The 19,591-nt window shown below is 40.4% G+C and overlaps 1 protein-coding gene across 1 annotated transcript; it reads right to left on the bottom strand.

Moving 5' to 3' along the window:
• Positions 1-1,355: 1,355 nt before the first annotated feature.
• Positions 1,356-18,744, bottom strand: DBNDD1 (dysbindin domain containing 1). The gene is made up of 4 exons (XM_072422597.1): positions 18,414-18,744; positions 7,165-7,326; positions 5,196-5,336; positions 1,356-2,571 (listed from the first exon to the last, which is right to left on the bottom strand). Exons 1-4 carry the CDS (start codon positions 18,727-18,729, stop codon positions 2,414-2,416), a joined length of 777 nt encoding a protein of 258 aa, XP_072278698.1. The 5' UTR covers positions 18,730-18,744; the 3' UTR covers positions 1,356-2,413.
• Positions 18,745-19,591: the final 847 nt, after the last annotated feature.

Genomic DNA, 19,591 nt, shown 5'->3' with positions numbered 1-19,591 from the left:
AACATGTATAGAAAATATTTTCCCAACTTGATCGCTGGATGGGCATGCATGGGAAGTTGTGGAGTATCATCGTGAGGATGCAGAGAGAAGTTTAAACTGGAAGAGGTTATGTCTAAAAGGAAGATGACCGCATGGAAGAGATAGGGGAGTAAGAAAATGAAAAATAAATGACTGAACCGCATGGAGGGATAACTATGTACCATATAACTGTCCTAAACACATTTACCAGTGCCTTATGTAGATCCCAATATAAAGGAAAAGAAAAATGAAAGTATTACATAAAAATGTAAAAATAATAAATTTTATTTGTACTCACAGCCAACATAAGTATCTGAATCTATCTTACAAGCAACTGGGAGTATTAGCACCAGCAACCAATCAGGATCTGCAGCATACACGTTTGGCTAGAAATGTGCTATCTGGAGGACAGAGCAAAGTGGGTGAATCTGACTACTTACCAGTGTGCTGCTTCCTCAAAATTATCCAATCAGAAAGCAAGGTAGTGGCATCAACCGATAAAAAAGAATCAACCTTGAATGGTAAATTAGACACTCAGAATTCCAAATACTTTGGAATGGTAACAGTTGTTTATATTTAGCTTTATTTTCAGAGCGCCGAGTAGTTAATTTTTTCTGCCAGACATTTATATGCTGGTATTAGTAGCAGTGGTTGAAGCTGCTAATGATTTTTAGAAATAAAATTATAGTGATACCAGCCAAGAACTAAATGAAGATGGCCTTTTTCTTGCAGTCTTGTTTACTACGCTTTTGATGGCAGTATTAAAGTCATGTGCAGGTGTAGATTACTAAAGAAACCTGTTGATACCTTAAACCAAGAAGTAAAATTTGAACCTTATTATTTTATATATTTACCTTTTTCAGATGCCCTCAGGCTGGTCATGTAATGCCGCTGGTTGCCCTTCTTTTTCCACTATTCCCCATGCTGGGTGGTCCTAAATGATTCGGCGCTGCTTTCTATATCATTGCATTGTAAATGTAGGGGGTGGTTCAATGACACCCTGCACCCAATGAATCCTATCAGTCTTCTGTGTTCAATGACTCCCAGAATTTGGACACCTCTTGGAGTCAAAGGGGTTACCGCAGGGGACAACACTGGAGAGCTGATGAAGTTCTGGCAAAGCGGCTTTTTTACTTTTACCGTTTTAAAAACATAGACAGGATTTAGCCTTTAACAATCTCACAATTGCTATGTATGTAGGTGGCACAGAATTTCTGCAAAGTTTCTTTCGGAATGGGCAACTTGAGAAACGTTACAGGTGGTACTCAGAAGCAGCATATAGGAGGTTTTTTGGAAACACTGAATGTTACTGGACACAGAAACAAATATGCATAAACTTGTGGTTCAGAAAGAATTTAATGCAACATGTTGGAAGCAACAGAACCATCTAAAACCATCAACGACAAACCCCGTAAGTGCCATATTCCTCCCCCACCTATGGGGCCTTCGAGGAAAAAAAAAAACCCTTTGCTTGTGGGGTGCAGCCACTTCATGTGATTGTAAAGTGCAAAAGTGTCACCAAAGTAACGAAACGAAAGTGGTCACCTGGACTTTGGAATACACATTGGAACGCTGCTTCTTCAAGATGACGTGAGAACTATCTGACAGATTGCTTGTGTACTTCATTTGACCACCGACATGACCCACGTAAGTCTTTGACCCAACGGGTGGAGTAGGGGTAATAAAAGGTGTGGTAGATGAGGTGTACTTAAGGCTGCGAGGGGAAACTCTGTGCTTATGAGAGACGTTGTGTCAACTTTAATTAGTCCCAAAAGCTGCAAACTACCATCTTAAAGTGTGCTCCTGTCTTTGTGACTCTTAGTGGAGGGGTGGTATGGTGGCAGATCTCATGGAAGTCCCACCATGGATGTGCTGGGTTCTTTAATATTTCACCAGTCAGCATCTGCTTGTTTAAACCTAAAAAAGCAATTAGGTATTAAGTGTCAGCGTCTTGTTACATCCTTTGGGTATTCCTCCATCTCTGAGCACCATGTAGATCACAGAGCAGGGAATGATATTGAAGGGCAGTCCATTGGTTGATTTGTACTGTGGTTCTTTGATGCCTTGATTTTAAACATATTACATTGCTGGTAATATTACAATGTCACCTATACTAGTGCACTTACTGATCCTCCATCTTTACTTGCAGCTTCTCCACTAAAAGCTCCTTGTGCTGCAAGAAAGTTTTGGGAGTTAGGATTCCGGACCCAGGTTCTATTCTCTGTGCAGTCTATATGCCCAGCGAGGTTCTACCAATAAGGGCAGCATCAAGATGGTCTCTGTAGTTAATGCAGTTTTGAGAGCTATGGTCTTGGCACTTTCTGTGGTCCGTTCCCTGATATGGATGATAAGAGGGGAGCAGGGACCAGTTTGATTTGGGGTAAAGGCTTTTTTTTTAATTCTCTTTGGATCTCTCTACAGCAAGGAATGTGTCCAGCAGGCCCCCTTGCAGTTCTGAGTCACTGAGATGCTTCTTCTCTCTCTCTGCTCGTGATCGGGTCCAGGATGGAGAACGTAGATACCCAGCACGTGGCAGGGGAGGTAACTGTAGACCTGTAAATGAAGAAATGGTATCAGAAAAGGGAATTTCCCCTGAACACTAAATCCTGATATAGAAATATAAATACAGAATGGATCTAGGTTGCCTACGACTTGTCCTTTCTTGACTAACAAGGTCATGGGAAGAGATGGAGAGCTGAGCTGATCCTTCATGTATTCTAAGCACGCACTTACTCTGCACTGGAATTCTTTTATTAAAGGTTCATTAGCCTTGGGATAAATGCTGAGTCACCTGCAAAGCTTGGTCATTTTTTTTTACCCTTCCTTCTCTACTGCAACGCAATATACGGTTTAGTCGAAATTCATTTTGTATGGCAAATAATTTTCCAAGGTCACAGGGCCCAGCCGCCATTTGGAATTTATTATGGCCAGCTTTAGAGGACACAACTCCAAGCTATGCTTTTGTCTCCAGGTCTCCTCTCTGATATCAGGACAGGAAGATTATCCCTTTGATTAAAATAGAAAAAGTTAAGCAGCCAAAACTCTTTAGCCCAATTCTTTCTATCCACTGCTCAAATAGATCTGTTACACTGGATTGTCCTGCCTCACTGATGGGTTGGGGCAGTTAAGTCATCATCCTTTATTTAGGGTGTTAAAATATTTGGTTATTGGTTATAATATTCCAACATTCCATAATTTTTCCATCACAACTAAGAACAAAATATATACAAATGGGGCCTTGTAAAAAAGTAAAAAATAGTACATTAAATCAATCAATTCAATTAATTAAAAAACAATATATAGGAAAGGAATAAAAAGTTAAAATGCACTTTGTTAAATCTTTGACTCTTCATGCAAAAACAGACAAAAATGTATTTGTTTTAGTGGGATTTGTGCTTTTTTTTAGTTTGTTCAAACATTTTTACATAATAATCCTTTATGCAAAAATGAATATGGATTCTGGGAACATGATCCAACATCCTAAGGGGGTTCAGAGGCAAATACAAACTTTGTATAGATGACCGATTCTGGTCTCCATCCAACTGGTAAGTAATGGACACAAAAACTCCCAAGGGGATGTAGAGGGACAAAAGATGACCAACATCACCCAAAAGCCTCAAACCTAAATATATTATTTATCCTTAAGGTATTTAGAACAATTTCATTATAAGGGTTCCCCTCTTGATGAAGTAGTCATCAGCTGGTAAAGGAGCCAATTTATGACCTCAAGTTTGGGGGTGGTGTGATATCACCCTACTCTGACTAATGGCAGATAGGAGATTCAGATAAAATTCCCATGGATAAATGGTATCCAGCAAGAATTGCATTTCCTTATCTTGGGCAGTAGAGTTAGCTTTGTCCATAAAGAAAGCTCTCGTCCCATATGGTACCTTCTAAGGTAAGGCATGCGTTATGGTCTGCATCATGCCCCCCATGTACTTCTGATCTGCCATACAGTGTGTGGTATTGATGAGGAGGAGAGCCGGAATACAAAACCTAAACCACCATAGTCTACCCCATAGCATACATGGCCATGCTGAAATAGGCAGCAAGGAATAGTAATGGCCGTACAAAGAAACACTGGTCAGTACATAAAAAAGTGGTGCCCAAAAAAGTAACCAATTGGGTACAAAACATTGAAGGTGTGATTGCTGACCGGTTTTATAATGTTCTTACCTCCATCACGTGATATGCCCATGTCTGGTACAAATCACAAACTAGTGATGAAAGGATAAAGATGGCAGCCTTGCTAACAGCACCTTCAGGTAGCCATGAAACTGCCTTTATTTTTTCTAATTTTACCTTTATTATCTATTAACTGCCTTGCTAAAGTTAAAACAAAATAGCTAAATATATATAATTTTTTTTTAATTTTACCTTTATTTTGGATAACTATGCGACTCATGTTAGAGATATAAGTGGCACAATATTACAATTTGCGGCAGTCTCCATGACCTTCCTCTATACATGAAATACCACCGAGCTTTCATGATTACTTAAAATCCTTGCAGACGTGAGGACTGAATATATTCTATATTTGTCATGATCTGCTTTATGTTCTTTCTGCTTCAGCTCACTCCATTTGTGCTAAAAATAACACAGGAGATCAAGTTGGCTTTATTGTTATTGCTTTACAGCAGACTTGAAGTAAGACTGTGGGCTGGCTTATTACACTGGAGAAGATAGACTATTATGGTAGAACCTGGGTGATCCAGAATACCTGGAATAGATTTCCTAAAAATCATTTTTAGTAGACAAATGTTTTCAATTCTGGTCCAAATCCATTTCTGGGTTTGCTGGATCACCCAAGTTCTCTATGAAAGTCTATCTTCACCAGTCTTGGAGAGCTTTAATAAATCAGACATAATGTTTCAAGGTGATACAGTCTTGCTTGAGATATGTAGACAAGGCTATGAATATTCACCTATTAACTAAGGATTCACTTCAATCATTCAGCAAGTTCTGTTTATTTCAATGGCACAGGGTTGGGTATTTAGTATGAACACAACTATTAAATGTTCAGCTTCCTATTATATGAGCCCCATAGTGTTTAATCCCACATATCTGTATTATAAGCACAATGGCCGTGCATGCCCTGTACAAGGATCTTCCCCCATGTCTATTTTACATTTCATGGCTTCATCACATGACCACAGCATCACTATAGGACATCATACCTGGCAGTGGCTCATTGTGGGGGTTTTCATCATCAGAGTCAGCAAACACTTCGGCCAGTTCCTGGTCTGACATATCTGTGAGTTCTGTCAGGTCCAAAAGATCAAAGTGCACTTCAAGAGAGGAGACGCTGCTCAGAGGCTCTGCAAAGGTGCGAGGAAAGGACTCGTAACTCCAGAGGACCCATACACAGAGAAAAATAAATATGACATATGCATATACAGTATATCATTTTATGAGCCTAGCCACATAGTGGAGAGGAACTGCATGCTGACTTCATTTTGCCTGATTTATGGAAAGGATACACTTTCATCAGTGAAGCTGGGTAATCCAGCAAACAAAACCTGGAATGGATCTGGTCCAGGATTCAAAACATTTGCTAGCAAATATCAAATTCCTTTGAAGAAATCCATTCCAGGTTTGCTGGATCACCCAGCTTCACTGATGAAAGTGTATCCTTTCCAGCCTTGGAGAGCTTTATTAAATCAAGCCCATAAATTACATATTGATTAGAAAGCCCAATCTTTTTCACTAATCTTCCAATAGGAAGGAGAGAAGAGCAGGAAGGCTCAGGTCACCAAGAAAGCAGGTTGCAATCTGGATGCATTTTCTCCTGGTATGGTGTGCTGCTGCTAAGGTAAGCCAGGTACTTTTCTTACAGTACCAGTACATGCCAGCACCAGAATAGGTGGCAGTTGTTGGTGGCTTTAGCGGCCACAGGTTCTTCTAGAATGTGTGCACTTGAAACTGGAATCCGGCTGTGTGTAGTACAAATACTTTCTCTGGCTTGTTAGAATATCTTCTCACCTGGTTAAAAAAATCATGGAACTCTTCCTTTGCATATTTATACAACATTGTAAATATGTTTACCTATCGTTGAGCTGTCTTTGGTCTGCCCACCTGAGCTCATCCTGGACCTCAGCAGTGGTGGGTCTTCTATGATGAATGACACCATGTAATGACATGAACGTTGTTCTCCACATTATTATTGTATGAATCCATGACGTCTGATGGCACTCAGGGGGCATTTCCTTGACGTTCTAATCTCATAGAAAATGGAGTGAATGATGCTGGGCATCATTTACCCAGAAAAGGTGAAGCAAGTTACAATAGAAGAGGGCAAGGAGTGCAGCAATGAAGAGATGAGCACCACTTTGAGTCTTTTTTTATTTTCAAATAAATATAAAAAAACAAAATGAAACTGTGGTTTTCGTGGCAATTCCATATTATATATTGAATATTAAAGTACTAGTATTGTTATATAGTATTGTAACATTCTCAACATATCCCCTGAGGAAGCCCGTTGGGGAAACGCATTGGGACACAAGACATTATTCCTGCCATTATTTCAAATTTTTTAGGGATTCCTTTGTATAGCTAAAAAGTCTCACTTCCCATGAATTGTCTAATAGGAAGGACCACGTTAATCTACTGTAATATGTAGAATCAATTTACTACTTTTGTATATGTACTTTATTATTTAATATACTATTGAATTGCCGTGAAAACCCCAATTTCCTTTGGTTTTTGAATTAATTTGATTATATCCTTTTTTTGGGGGCAGCATCTGATGTATTTGGAGGAGGTATTAGTGTTATTGTTTTCACCAATTGGTTATCTTTCTTTTATTTAAAGAGGGGGTGCATGATTGTATATAAAACAATATTCAGATCAGATGTATAGATTTATACAGAAACAGCCGACACTTGTGATGCTGATGAATTATTGATCTTTCTTACCAGTAAGGGACTGACTCGTTTGGACAAAAAAGTAAGCAATGCCATGGAAGCAGCTAAAGTTTCTTTGCTGTCCCAGTAATCCTCCTATGGTGAATTTTCACCAAGAACAAGAATGTTACAGTGATTTGAGTCTTTTGCATTGTTCCATTATACATGTGTAAAGGGGGATGGAACCATGAACTAAAAACAGCTCAGAACTCATAGAACAATGAATCCGACTCTGAATACTTACGTCTTCGTTCTGTGACCTGAAGAAGGCCAGAACTTGGTGCCAGGATTCCTGATTCTTCTTCGACAGCTGGCGAATGTTGGGGTTCCTCTACAGTCACCTCTGCAGGGGCATTAGGAGGAGGGATGGCTGAGTTCTCCCTTTGTCTGATCTGCTCTGCACAGGCTGTATAGGATAACAAAATGAAGATTTAGACATCAATGGGAAAGGAAGATCAACACCAAAAACAAACTATACATTACCTAATATACCAGAAAGAGAATTATGACTATTATTATTACTATTATCCTTTTTATTATCATGATTTATATAGCGCCATCATCTTCCTATGCAATACACAATACAGAGTGCAGACATACAAATCAATGTAAGAGTTACAGATAACTTCCAGATGAACATCTAACCTTATCAATTGTACTTAAAGGTGCATAAAGATGAAGGAACAAGTCGGAAGAGACAGGCTTTTGTGGGCCACAGTACTTTTCTTAAAAACTTAAACTTTATTAATGTTGAAAATCCTAAAACTAAACAAAGGTCTCCTATGCTAGTCCTAAACTAACATCGCTATCCTGGTCTCATAAAAGTATGTGGGTAGTGTTATTGGTGAATCAAATCCTGTTTACAGCAATAAATACAATTACTGGTCTGAAATACAATAGAAATTTTATATGTATGTCATTTTACCATTCTTAGCCACCATTGTGGTCATATTAAGTCACAAGCAGGACACTTTGTACTTGTGGTCAATGGAAATTGTCAAGTCATCTTGAAATGCCAACTTGTCTATACGTATCTTTAGTTCCAGTGATTTCCTGAAAGACTTGCTTATGTATTCCAAATAATAGCCAAATTAGGTAAATGTCCCCTATGGTCTGTATCCACTTATGTCCTGAAGCTCCACTCATGAAGCTATTTTCCATCCATCTAACAGCTTCCATTCTTCGAATTAAAACCTTTTTGTCTACAAGTGGCTCCCTGCTGTTTTCTTCTAAGTCTTACAAACAATTTCTCCTGCTTATGTAACATGTATGTGTAGCGAAACTAGAACCCTGCCGAAGCAATTTTCTACAAATGTGATTGACTAATTTAAGGAGGTGTTTACTAACAACGAGCAAAAGCCCAAATGCAAAGCACTTAGCATTGTTTAGACCATCATATTGGAAAGATGTGGATTTCCATATAATGGTATGGGTGCAGTGGTTTTCTTCTATAGCACACACTTATCTTTGCAGTCTCCTCTCACAGAACACACTCTGTGGTAGTCTACGGATGGCCAGAAATGGGATTATAATGGAGAGCAATGTTTAGCATTGCCTAGGTGGCTATAACAAATGCTGCAGTTGGTTGGGGCGCCATATTGGTATTGTTGTGTAGAAGAGTAGAGGGAACAGTTTCATTGGATTAAACCATGCCAGTGGCAATTAGTAGTAGTCTGGAACTTCCTTTACTTCCTGTATCATCAGCAAAATGAACAGAGAACAGGGAAAGAGAGGACCTCACAGTGTCAGCTAGACCTTGCTTGGTCATCCCTATGCCTTTGGGGCTAGCCAGAAGGAGAACAAGAGTATATAAGGAGGACACTTGTACCATTTGTTCCCATTGATCTAGCTGTTAGCACATTAGGTCTCATGTACAAAAATGTTTCAAAAGCAATGAACCTATTAGAATCTTTCATTTTCCATGGCATAACAGCCTATGTTTATGGATGGTGGAAGGGTGAGTATTATAAAATATTCTCAGGGAGTTTTACTTTTGAGCCAAGACTACTTTTTACTTTTTGGCCATGTGGGGAAGATCACACCATAATAACCACGCAGTTCAATCCACGTCATGAAGTATAGCATGACAGTATTTCTATCCATTGCTTCATGTCTGGCTAGTAGCAGGTGGGGTTAGGACCAAGCCGTGGTGGAGGACATAACCTTACAGATCCCCTGGAAGCCCCAGGCAAAGCAACATCTTGCAGGGTGAAACATGTCCAGATGTCGGGCGAAAATAAGAACTTGATGGCAAACAAAACCAAGTGGCCCTTTCATGGTAGGAACAGATCTCTGTCATGGTGCCGTGGTAATTGGTGGAGATAGTGAAAGTTGAGTGTTCCTATAAAACAATCCTTTTATTTCTGCCTTTTGGTTATAGATAACATGGCATGCCACAGCCACAAATTAAGTTGGTGCTTCAAATGACCCAGATATAAACAGAAAACTATTCCCTGCCAATCAGGGTCCTGCCCTCATCAAAGCCTGAATGGTGAAGGAATTCCAAACATGGCCACCAGCCCAACAAATTTTATTATATGCTGGTTAAGGGGGCAAATGCCCTTATGCCCCAGTCCTTTTTTCTGGCTCCCTCACTGTCCAAGAAGCACTTGGTGTGGCGATGGAATCTACAAAGCAATTTTAAACAGTCAGAATCAGAGTAACAGAACCTGTCAGGTGGGTTGAAATCTTCAGCTCTGTCCTCAAACCCCACTCTGGGTCAAAACAGTGAAACCCAGAGATTGCAGGGGTCATAGGTATGTTACATAAATAATGCAGGGGTCAGACAAATGTAGTGTACAAAGTGCAGGGGTACAGGTATAGAACATACATAGTGCAGGGGTCAGGTGAATGTAATGTATATAGTGGAGGGGTCAGGTGAATATAACATACATAGTACAGGGGTCAGGTAAATGTAGTGTACATAGTGCAGGGGTCACAAGTATGTAACATACATAGTGCCAGGGTTAGGTGAATGTAATATATCTAGTGCAGGGGTGAGGTGAATGTAGCATACATAGCGTAGGGGTCACAGGTATGTAACATGCATAGTGCAGGGGTTAGGAGAATGTACTATACATAGTGCAGGGGTCACAGGTATCTAACGCACATAGTGGAGTGGGTTAGGTAAATAGAATGTATGTAGCGCAAGGATCACAGGTATGTAATATACATAGTGCAGAGTCAGATAAATGTAATGTGTATAGTGCAGGGGTCAGGTTAATGTAACATACAAAGCACAGGGGTCACAGGTATGTAACATGCATAGTGAAGGGGTTAGGAGAATGTAATGTATATAGTGCCGGGGTCAGGTGAATGTACTATACATAGTGCAGGGGTCACAGGTATGTAACACACCTAGTGGAGTGGGTTAGGTAAATGGAATGTATGTAGTGCAGGGGTCACAAGTATGTAATATTCATAGTGCAGGGGTCAGGTGAATGTAACCTATAAAGTTCATGGTTTACATGTATATAACATACATAGTGCAGGAGTCAGGTGAATGTAATGTGTATAGTGTAGGGGTCACAACTATGCACCCTACACAGTGCAGGGCCACAGCAGCAGCTTAAAAGAATGACATGACTTGTCATTTGAGTTAACATCCCACTTTAGGTCAAGTGTGTGAAATACATAGAATGCAGAGGACATTATTATGCAAAATACATGGTGCAGGGATTATGTTTATGAAATGTACTTAGTGCTGGGGTCACAAGTACCGGTATGTATACACCATGCAGGGTTTCAACTTACAAAAGCATCATGAAAGAATGACAGGACTTGTCAGGAAGATTCAAGTCCCCAACCTCACTAAATATCTTGGAAAGAATCAACTCTACAACATACCACCCAACAGAACCCCCCAGTGCTGTAATTATATTCAAATGCCTTTTTATAGAACCCACCATCCCGTGCTTTGACTACATCATTCATCCACCTCCATCCTGTTCCCTTTCACGAGAGTTTAGGGGTCGCATTATCCTTGCATGTTTATATATAAAATAATGATATCAGAAGATTTGCTGCCATCCCAGGGCACAGCCCAGGTCACTGTCCTAAAGATTCCCAGTCCACACGCTGATTTGAGGACTCAATGGCTTCCTATTTTGAATCAAACATTTATTCAAGCATTGGCTTGCTGGCTTCCGGGACTGGGATGAAAGGTTTCTTCAGGACAGAGGCTACATTGGCTTCCCCGGCTGCCTAAATTAGAAGAAAACCCTTTAATTATGTAGAACAAACGGCATTTGTGTTTATTGGCATCAGCAAACAAGTTAATAGCATCTCAGATGAAGCTTTCTAAAAGCATTTTGTAGAAGCTGTGAGAGTTTATGGTAATCTAATATGAAATCATAGCTGGTATACAGATATGAAATAAAAAAATATATTATACATGTATATGTAAACCTAACCATGTACCAAAATGTAACATTGCAAAAGTAATTTCCAATTATCTAAATCTGCAGGATTTTTTTCATGAGGGATTTTTTTGAACGGTGACAACTCTATGTCTGTCTACTACATGTGATCCTGCATTGTCACCCTGTCACACAATAATCCATTGAAGAATACTATTTGCAGTCTGCATGCTTGTTTAGTGATGCACAGGCTCAGCATGACAGTCAGCCAATTAGCCTTTCAGATAGCCATCAACCAAAGGAGCCCCGGTAATTCCCCCATGACAATGTTCTTTTTAAGGACAGCTGATCCCTAATACATGAAGAGGCTACAGACTGCAGGTAATGCCATGCCCGAAGCACACATTAGCATAAATGCAAGCTTCATTTGCAAGGATTTCAGGATTTATAGACCTAAGTACTGAAAAAAAATCCCCTTCCTCCAAATGCCAAATTTGTAAAAGACCTGGAGCAGCCCTGTACTGCATGGAGATTAGAAGGGTATGGGTAAATAAAACTTGTGCCTGCTAAGTATGTAATTAAAAGAGTGCAGGGATCAGGTGTATGTTGCATACATAGTGCAGGGGATAGGTGAATGTAGTGTGCATAGTGCAGGGGTCAGGTGTATGTGACATACATAGTGCCGGGGTCAGGTGTATGTGACATACATAGTGCAGGGGTCAGGTGTATGTGACATACATCAGGTGTATGTGACATACATAGTGCAGGGGTCAGGTGTATGTGACATACATAGTGCAGGGATCAGGTGTATGTTGCATACATAGTGCAGGGGATAGGTGAATGTAGTGTGCATAGTGCAGGTATCAGGTGTATGTGATATACATAGTGCAGGGGCCAGGTGTATGTGACATACATAGTGCGGGGGCCAGGTGTATGTGACATACATAGTGCGGGGGTCAGGTGTATGTGACATACATAGTGCAGGGATCAGGTGTATGTGACATACATAGTGCAGGGATCAGGTGTACGTGACATACATAGTGCAAGGGTCAGGTGTATGTGACATACATAGTGCAGGGGATAGGTGATTGTAGTGTACATAGTTCAGGGGTCAGGTTTATGTGAAATATGTAGTGCAGAGGTCAGCTGAATAAATGCAGTGTTCTCCCCAGCCCCTTTTAGCCGGGCACATGTATACATAGTGGAGGGGTCAGGTGAATGTAATGTATATAGTGCAGGGGTCACAAGTATGTAGCATACATAGTGCAAGGGTCAAGAGTATGTAACATACATAGAGCAGGGGTCACAAATAAGTAATGTACATAGCATATACTTCAGGTATGTGGATTGCACCTGTATGTAATGCATTTATTGCAGGGGTCAGGTGTATATAATGTACACAGTGCAGGGGTCACGTGTGTGTAACATTCATACTGTAGGGGTTATATGTATGTAACATAGTGCAAGGGTCACAAGTATTTCTTTTACATTGCATTTGGTAACGTATGTCGAACATACTTAGTGCAGGGGTCACTTGTATGTAATATAAATGTACATACTGCAGGGGTTAAGTGTATGTGACATAGATAGTGCCGGGGTCAGGTGTATGTAACAGATCACAAGTATTTATTGTGTTTACAGGTGTGTGGAATGTACAAAGTGCAGGGGTCACAAGCATGTAACACACATACTGCAGGTGTCAGGTGTATATGATGTACACAGCCAAGGGTTCAAGTGTGTGGAAAGTACATAGTATAGGGATAAAGTGTGTGTAATGTCCATAGTGCAGGGGTCAGGTGTATGTAACAGATCACATGTATTTATTGTGTTTACAGGTGTATGTAATGTACATAGTGCAGGGGTCAGGTGTATGTAATGTACATAGTGCCAGGTGTATGTAATGTACATAGTGCAGGGGTCAGGTGTATGTAATGTACATAGTGCAGGGGCCAGGTTGGATTTGCCGGACTGTGGAGTAAGGTAGGATTGTGGGATAATGCAGTCGGGTAAGTGATCCTCTAAGATAGGGAGTATTATTTTCTGCATTAGCTGGTGGGGGGCAATTACAATTGCTGGTACTCTTGCCACCAATTTGGCTTTTCTGAGCAAGAGACACAACTCTGAGGATAAAGACAACTACTATAACACAACACACACAATTATCACATTTGCTGCATATTTATATCCGGCCCTGAGCACAGAATTTATTTCTACACAATCCAGATAAAACATTCAGCCCCATCCTCCCATAGCAGATGATGCCGCCTTTGGCCCGGGCCCCAGTTTGTTGTTGTGATCTATACTCCCAGTTGAGTTGTGTTGCTAAGATTAAATGCCACGTAACTCCCAGCATGCCACCCCCCGGGGACTTACCCCTGTGCCACCTTTGCCATCACCAGATGCAGCCTGACTGCTAATGAGGACAGAAAAAAGCTGTGTAACGCTCAGATCTCCCCATAGGATGGGGTAATAAAGGCGCAATCACACAAAATGGTATATTGTCCTCCATGAATGCAGAATATATATCAGTTTTATATATTTTGTACAGATTGACACATTTTATTGATAGATTTACTCCCTGAGTGACCCCATTGTGTCTGATTTGGATGGGGTTTAAAAAAAAAAATAAAACACCCAATTAATTCAATTTATTTCCAATCAGATTGGCTGTAGAATATAAAGCAGAAGAAGAAATTGGGTCATATGACCAGCCAATGCTTTAAAAAAAAATCCTTTTTGTATGAATTGCTTTGTGCCAATCGAATGAAGAGATTTTCATGCTTCCAAGTGTTTCATTGGTTGGGATTCCTATGAATCGCCTATATTGCTCTGCACCAATCAAATGAAATCAGATTGCAGTGGCATCCAAGGTCTTGCATTGGTTGTCATTTAAGAAGTTCTTTTACAATAATAAAATGAAAAATTGAAAACAAATGAAATCTATATCTAGTATTTAATTTACAGCACTACATAATATGTTGGCGCTATATAAATCCAGTTTATTAATAATTATAATATATCATGGACATATTTACTACAATTTTAATTTGGGGCCCCTGTTGGCTCTAGATGGTCCAGGGCCCTCATACATTGGGGCACATTACACCTCTCTATGTCCACCCTGGCTACAATGCATTGCGGGGCCTTGTCTCTAATCCTATTGAAGTCTCATTGAGGTTTAATAATAAAGCAGTGAATCTGACATTCACTGAAACATTGGCTGCATTAACAAATTCAATTTTTTTTAGGATATAATAGCATATAAATATATATATATATATATCGCAATAAAAGCAACACTGCCCTTTCTTCTCTCTTCTGCAGTTGAGCAAACCCCAGCCTGGAATTGTACAGTAAAAGGAGCAGCAATGGAAGAATGAGGTCATCTCTCTGCTCTCTCCTTCTGTCTGCCAGCTCTTTGTGACTGATAATGCCAAGATAATCAGTACAGAGCACAATGGGAAACCTGAAGTATCTTAAAAAGCTGCAGGGATGCAGCTGGATGATCATGATTGTCATAAAAAAACATAAACTCCAATGATTACTATATGCAAATAAAATAATTTGTATTTGATCTGAGCACCCAAACATTATAATTCATTTTTCATTTTTATATAAAAAAAAAAAGAAAACTTTAATCCATATCGGGAAAGAAGCCTGAGGTGACAACTCTGCTCTTCCATTATTACATTATAGTAAGTGTTGTCACCCTGGGACATAACATGTGTTACTGGCAGGATCACCAGGTGAACATAACAGAATAAAAGGAAACTCATGCAACCACCACATCTAAGGACTTCTAAGCTGCAACAGAATACATTTTTGATTGTGGTTTGCAATTAGTTTATGGACAACTTCCAGGCAGGCATCTAAAACAATTAAAATACAGAAATGTGAATCCGGTAAAAAGTATCTGTATCCATCTAGTCACTAATATAAATTATACACCTCTGCCAGGTAGTACAGCCAGGGCAGTGACAGCACTTTGTGTGTTAGAATAAAAAAATAGAGTGGGGTCATGTCCACGCCCACTTTCTACTGATTGGACAATGAAAGAGGAGCTACACTCTGATAGGTCAACTACTCTGCTCTCTCTTCCAATCAGCACGTCCCTTTCACCTATAATTTAGGGGCAGATAAAAATAAAAGTAAATTCAGGGATCCCATTCAGAAAATGATAAACAGTCAAAGATATCAAAGATTTAAACCAATGCGGATTATTTATGGATCATTGTGCATTTTTATTACTAACAATGTAAGGAATTATTTGTTCTTTTCTTTTCAAAAAAAGTTTATTAGTTTTTAAACTATCAATTACAAACATTGGTAAAATAAACAAGAAGAAGAACGGAACATAGTATAGGGGTCATCAAAAATAATTGTCATTTCTTAACTGTTCAAACTAGCCTAGATTTCCATATTCAAATAAAAATAAGAACTTTTAACTATTCATTGTTATCTATACAAAGAGTTTAATCAAGAGTTAATATACCAAAACCATTCCTCAAATCTTTCAGGTGAATTATTTTTTCTAGCACCTCACTATCCCCTCTCAGCCACAAAGGGACAGAAAGATGAGCTCATCAGTCTGCTGCTTCTCCTTTTGCCGTCCAATCAGAGCCAGGGGGCGGAACAAGACCTATTAATGCTGCTGAGAAAAATCGGGTCTCTGCATGCTGGTTGAAATCTCAGAAACATATGAACACAATAGACAATGGTTTTGTATCTTTTTCATCTGTTTAGCACAGGAGATGGCATTTTACTTTGTTTTTTATTGCAGATGCAACAGAATTTCACTAGAAAACCCTGAAAGCTGACTTTTGGGTGTGCCTATCCTTTAAATCTGCAATCATTTAATTAAAGTGGAGAGGTCTTCATTAAAATTTTAGATTATGTAATCCCCCCCCCCCCCTTCCACAACCCCAGGCTTTTGCTGCAGGGATTAGAGACGCGGCATATGGAGCTTTGCAAAACTTAAACTAAGCGCTGGGGACTTTTCCACCCCATGGATGGCGGTCAGACAGCGGTGACACCGCCGTCCCATCAAAGCACAAAATGACATTGGAGAAAACGATTCCATGCAGCTGTTTTATTTCTATTCTAAAAAAATTCCTAGCATTCCAAGATCTGGGACCATCAATGTGAACGGACGCATTTCCTCCTTCCCTCCCAGACTGGGATTGTGGTTTTTCTAGACCTCGGAGAATCTGGCCAAATATTCCCCCAAACTGCACCGCGTTATTCTTTTCACTAGGTACTCCAGAAAATGATGCAAAAATGAAAATGATGCGCATGCAAACCCATTGAAATCTGCAACAATTGCGCCATTTAATTGCATGCGGCTCATACTGTTTGTGCCTGCAAAGTGTCCATAACTATTCACTCATGGTGAATGTGGTGTTACATTGTAACAAGTATTTGGATGATGATAAATTGGGATCATTATGGGACTGCTGCATGTCTGAAGGATATTGCGCTCGCAATCAGAGTTACATGACAGCAACATCACCCCTCTCCTATTGTGTGATACTTCCCCCACCTCTTAGATTGTAAGCTCTTTGGGACAGAGTCCTCTCCTCCTCCTGTGTCACTGTCTGTATCTGTCTGTCATTTGCAACCCCTATTTATTGTACAGCGCTGCATAATATGTTGGCGGTATACAAATCCTGTTTATTAATAATAATATTAATAATAATAATCACTCCCTGCATTTGTACATAATGGGGTTCCTATGTCATGCAACTCCGATAGCAAGTGCAAAAGCCTTCAGCCATGCAGCACTTAGCCTACGGGGGTCTATTAATTCAACAGTGAATCTGACATTCACTGAAACATTTGAGAGTCTTCCAGGTGCATGTGTTTTAATGGCAGTCATTGATTTCCCACCAGGGAATGTCACGTTCACTGCTTTATATATATAAACCCCTTTGTGTTCCAATATACCCCAACAGCTTAACGAGCTTCTACAGGAACAGTCAACTATAACCCATCTTGGGGGAAAAAACTTGTGAATGTGCTACAAATACACTGGCAATCAGTGCAGCATACCTATACAACTATACATCTCAAAATACCACCTCCTAGATTGTAAGCTCTTCGGGGCAGGGTCCTCTCCTCCTCCTGTGTCACTGTCAGTATCTGTCATTTGCAACCCCTATTTAATGTACAGTGCTGCGTAATATGTTGGTGCTATATAAATCCTGCCTATTATTATTATTATTATTGAAATATCAAAGTTGGATAAAGAAATAAAGAACAGTAAGTGAATGTAGGAAACTGTAAAAGGGCGTGCCGAGTCTCCATTTCTATAGATTATTTCTTTTTTAATGTTCCCTTGCATTTCTAGAAGGTGTCCTAGATTATAAACTCTTCGGGGCAGGGTCCGCTCCTCCCCCTGTCTCACTGTCTGTATCTGTCTGTCATTTGCTACCACTATAATGTACAGCGCTACGTAATATGTTGGCGCTATATAAAACCTGTTTAATAATAATACCAATTGTAAGCTCCTCAGGACAGGGTCCCCCCCTCCTCCTGTGTCACTGTCGGTATTAGTCTGTCATTTGCAGTCTTTATTTAATGTACAGCTCTGCGTAATATGTTAGCTCTAAATAAAACCTATTTAATAATAAAAACAATTGTAAGCTCCTTGGGCAGGGTCCTCCCCTACTCCTGTGTCATTGTCTGTATCTATCTATCATTTGCAACCTTTATTTAATGTACAGCGCTGCGTAATATGTTGGCGCTATATAAAACGTGTTTAATAATAAAAACAATTGTAAGCTCTTCGGGGCAGGGTCCTCCCCTCCTCCTGTGTCACTGTCTGTATTAGTCTGTCATTTGCAACCTTTATTTTATGTACAGCGCAGCCTAATATGTTGGTGCTATATAAATCCTGTTTAATACTACTAATAAAAGGTTACATGCAATAAATAAATTCCACTTTTGCCATTGGAGGCTGTGAGCGATCCAGAATGATTCTGGAAGGAGCATCCTCTGTGCTATGCGGTACTCGCCTGTGTACAAATCTCCTATCCAGATTCAATGCAACTAACTACTACCAACCATGCCAAAAAGGTGCAGTTTTTTAGAAAAAGTAAAAAGGTGCAATCATGCAGGGGACCTGCACAGGACTTACCTGAAGCATCAGGCCCTTGCTGGGTATCCATCCAGACACTGAGCCAGGGGTGGCAGCTTCCCTCAGCTGTGCAGGCAGAGTAAGGGCAGGGGTCAGCATCAGATACAGCCTCCTCCTTGCAGCAGACAGCAGGCTGGGTGTTCTGCAGCACACATCCCCAGCCTGGGAGCTTGTGTGATAAGTGAGCCTTGCATTGCAAATGAGCAGACAGAGGGAGTGAAAGCTTGGGAAGGGGAGGAGATGTGTCAAGAGATGTGTATGCGCCTGTGTGTAGGAGACTGGCAAATGGCCCAGACTGGTGAGATGTCAACTCCATCCGGGCAGGATGCTGCAGAGCGTTGCAGAGTGCCATGGACCAGACTGCATATTGCCGATGTGCTTTGATTGGCGACGTCTGCACATCATTTCCAATGACCCTGCTGTCTGAGACGCTTGCGGCGCTGCGGACGTTTCTGTTATAATAAAAAATTGGGGTAAGCCGTTGGATTCTCAAAAGAGAATTAAAGAGGAACTAAACTCAAAATCCCCCAAAACACAAAAAATCCACTAACCTTCAATCCCGCAGGGCAGTCCCATCCATCTAGGTATCTTCCATTTCTTCCCGTGTCATCCCGGCAACGGGCCTGTGCTCCGGGCACCGCCATCTTCCCCTCTTCACCGGGTTCTACTTCCTACGTCACCCTACCCAGGCGCAAGATTTGGTGACGTTGGTTCGAAAAAAACTTGCCGATCTCACTGCACATGCAGTTTTTTTGTTCCTTTTTCGTGAAAAGGCTTCTGCGCATGCCTGGGATGCTTGGGCATGCGCAGAAGGAGCACCCAAGAGCCTCCCGGGATGCCTGATGTAGGTGCGCTGAGAATTAGGGAGTGGTGCTGTACCCTTTTTTTTTTTTAAAGAACATTTCAAAAACATGCAGTTAGGTTATTTGGCTTCTCCCCCAAATATTAATGACATGTGACTGAGGTAGGGACATTAGATTGTGAGCTCCTTTAAGGGACAACTAGTGACATGACTATGGACTTTGTACAGCGCTGAGTAATATGTTGGCGCTATATAAATACTGGGTAATAATATTAATAATAATAATGCTATCCAAAATAAAAAAAGCCATGATTAGGCTTTACTCTACCAATAATTATTCTGGAAATAAAACAATTTTTAAGGAGCCCCCAATGGA

This window comes from Pyxicephalus adspersus, chromosome 9 (assembly GCF_032062135.1).
Source record: "Pyxicephalus adspersus chromosome 9, UCB_Pads_2.0, whole genome shotgun sequence".
Classification (NCBI taxonomy): Eukaryota; Metazoa; Chordata; class Amphibia; order Anura; family Pyxicephalidae; genus Pyxicephalus; species Pyxicephalus adspersus.
The sequence above is the reverse complement of the archived record's forward strand: the minus strand, read 5'-3'. Positions and strand labels throughout refer to the sequence as shown.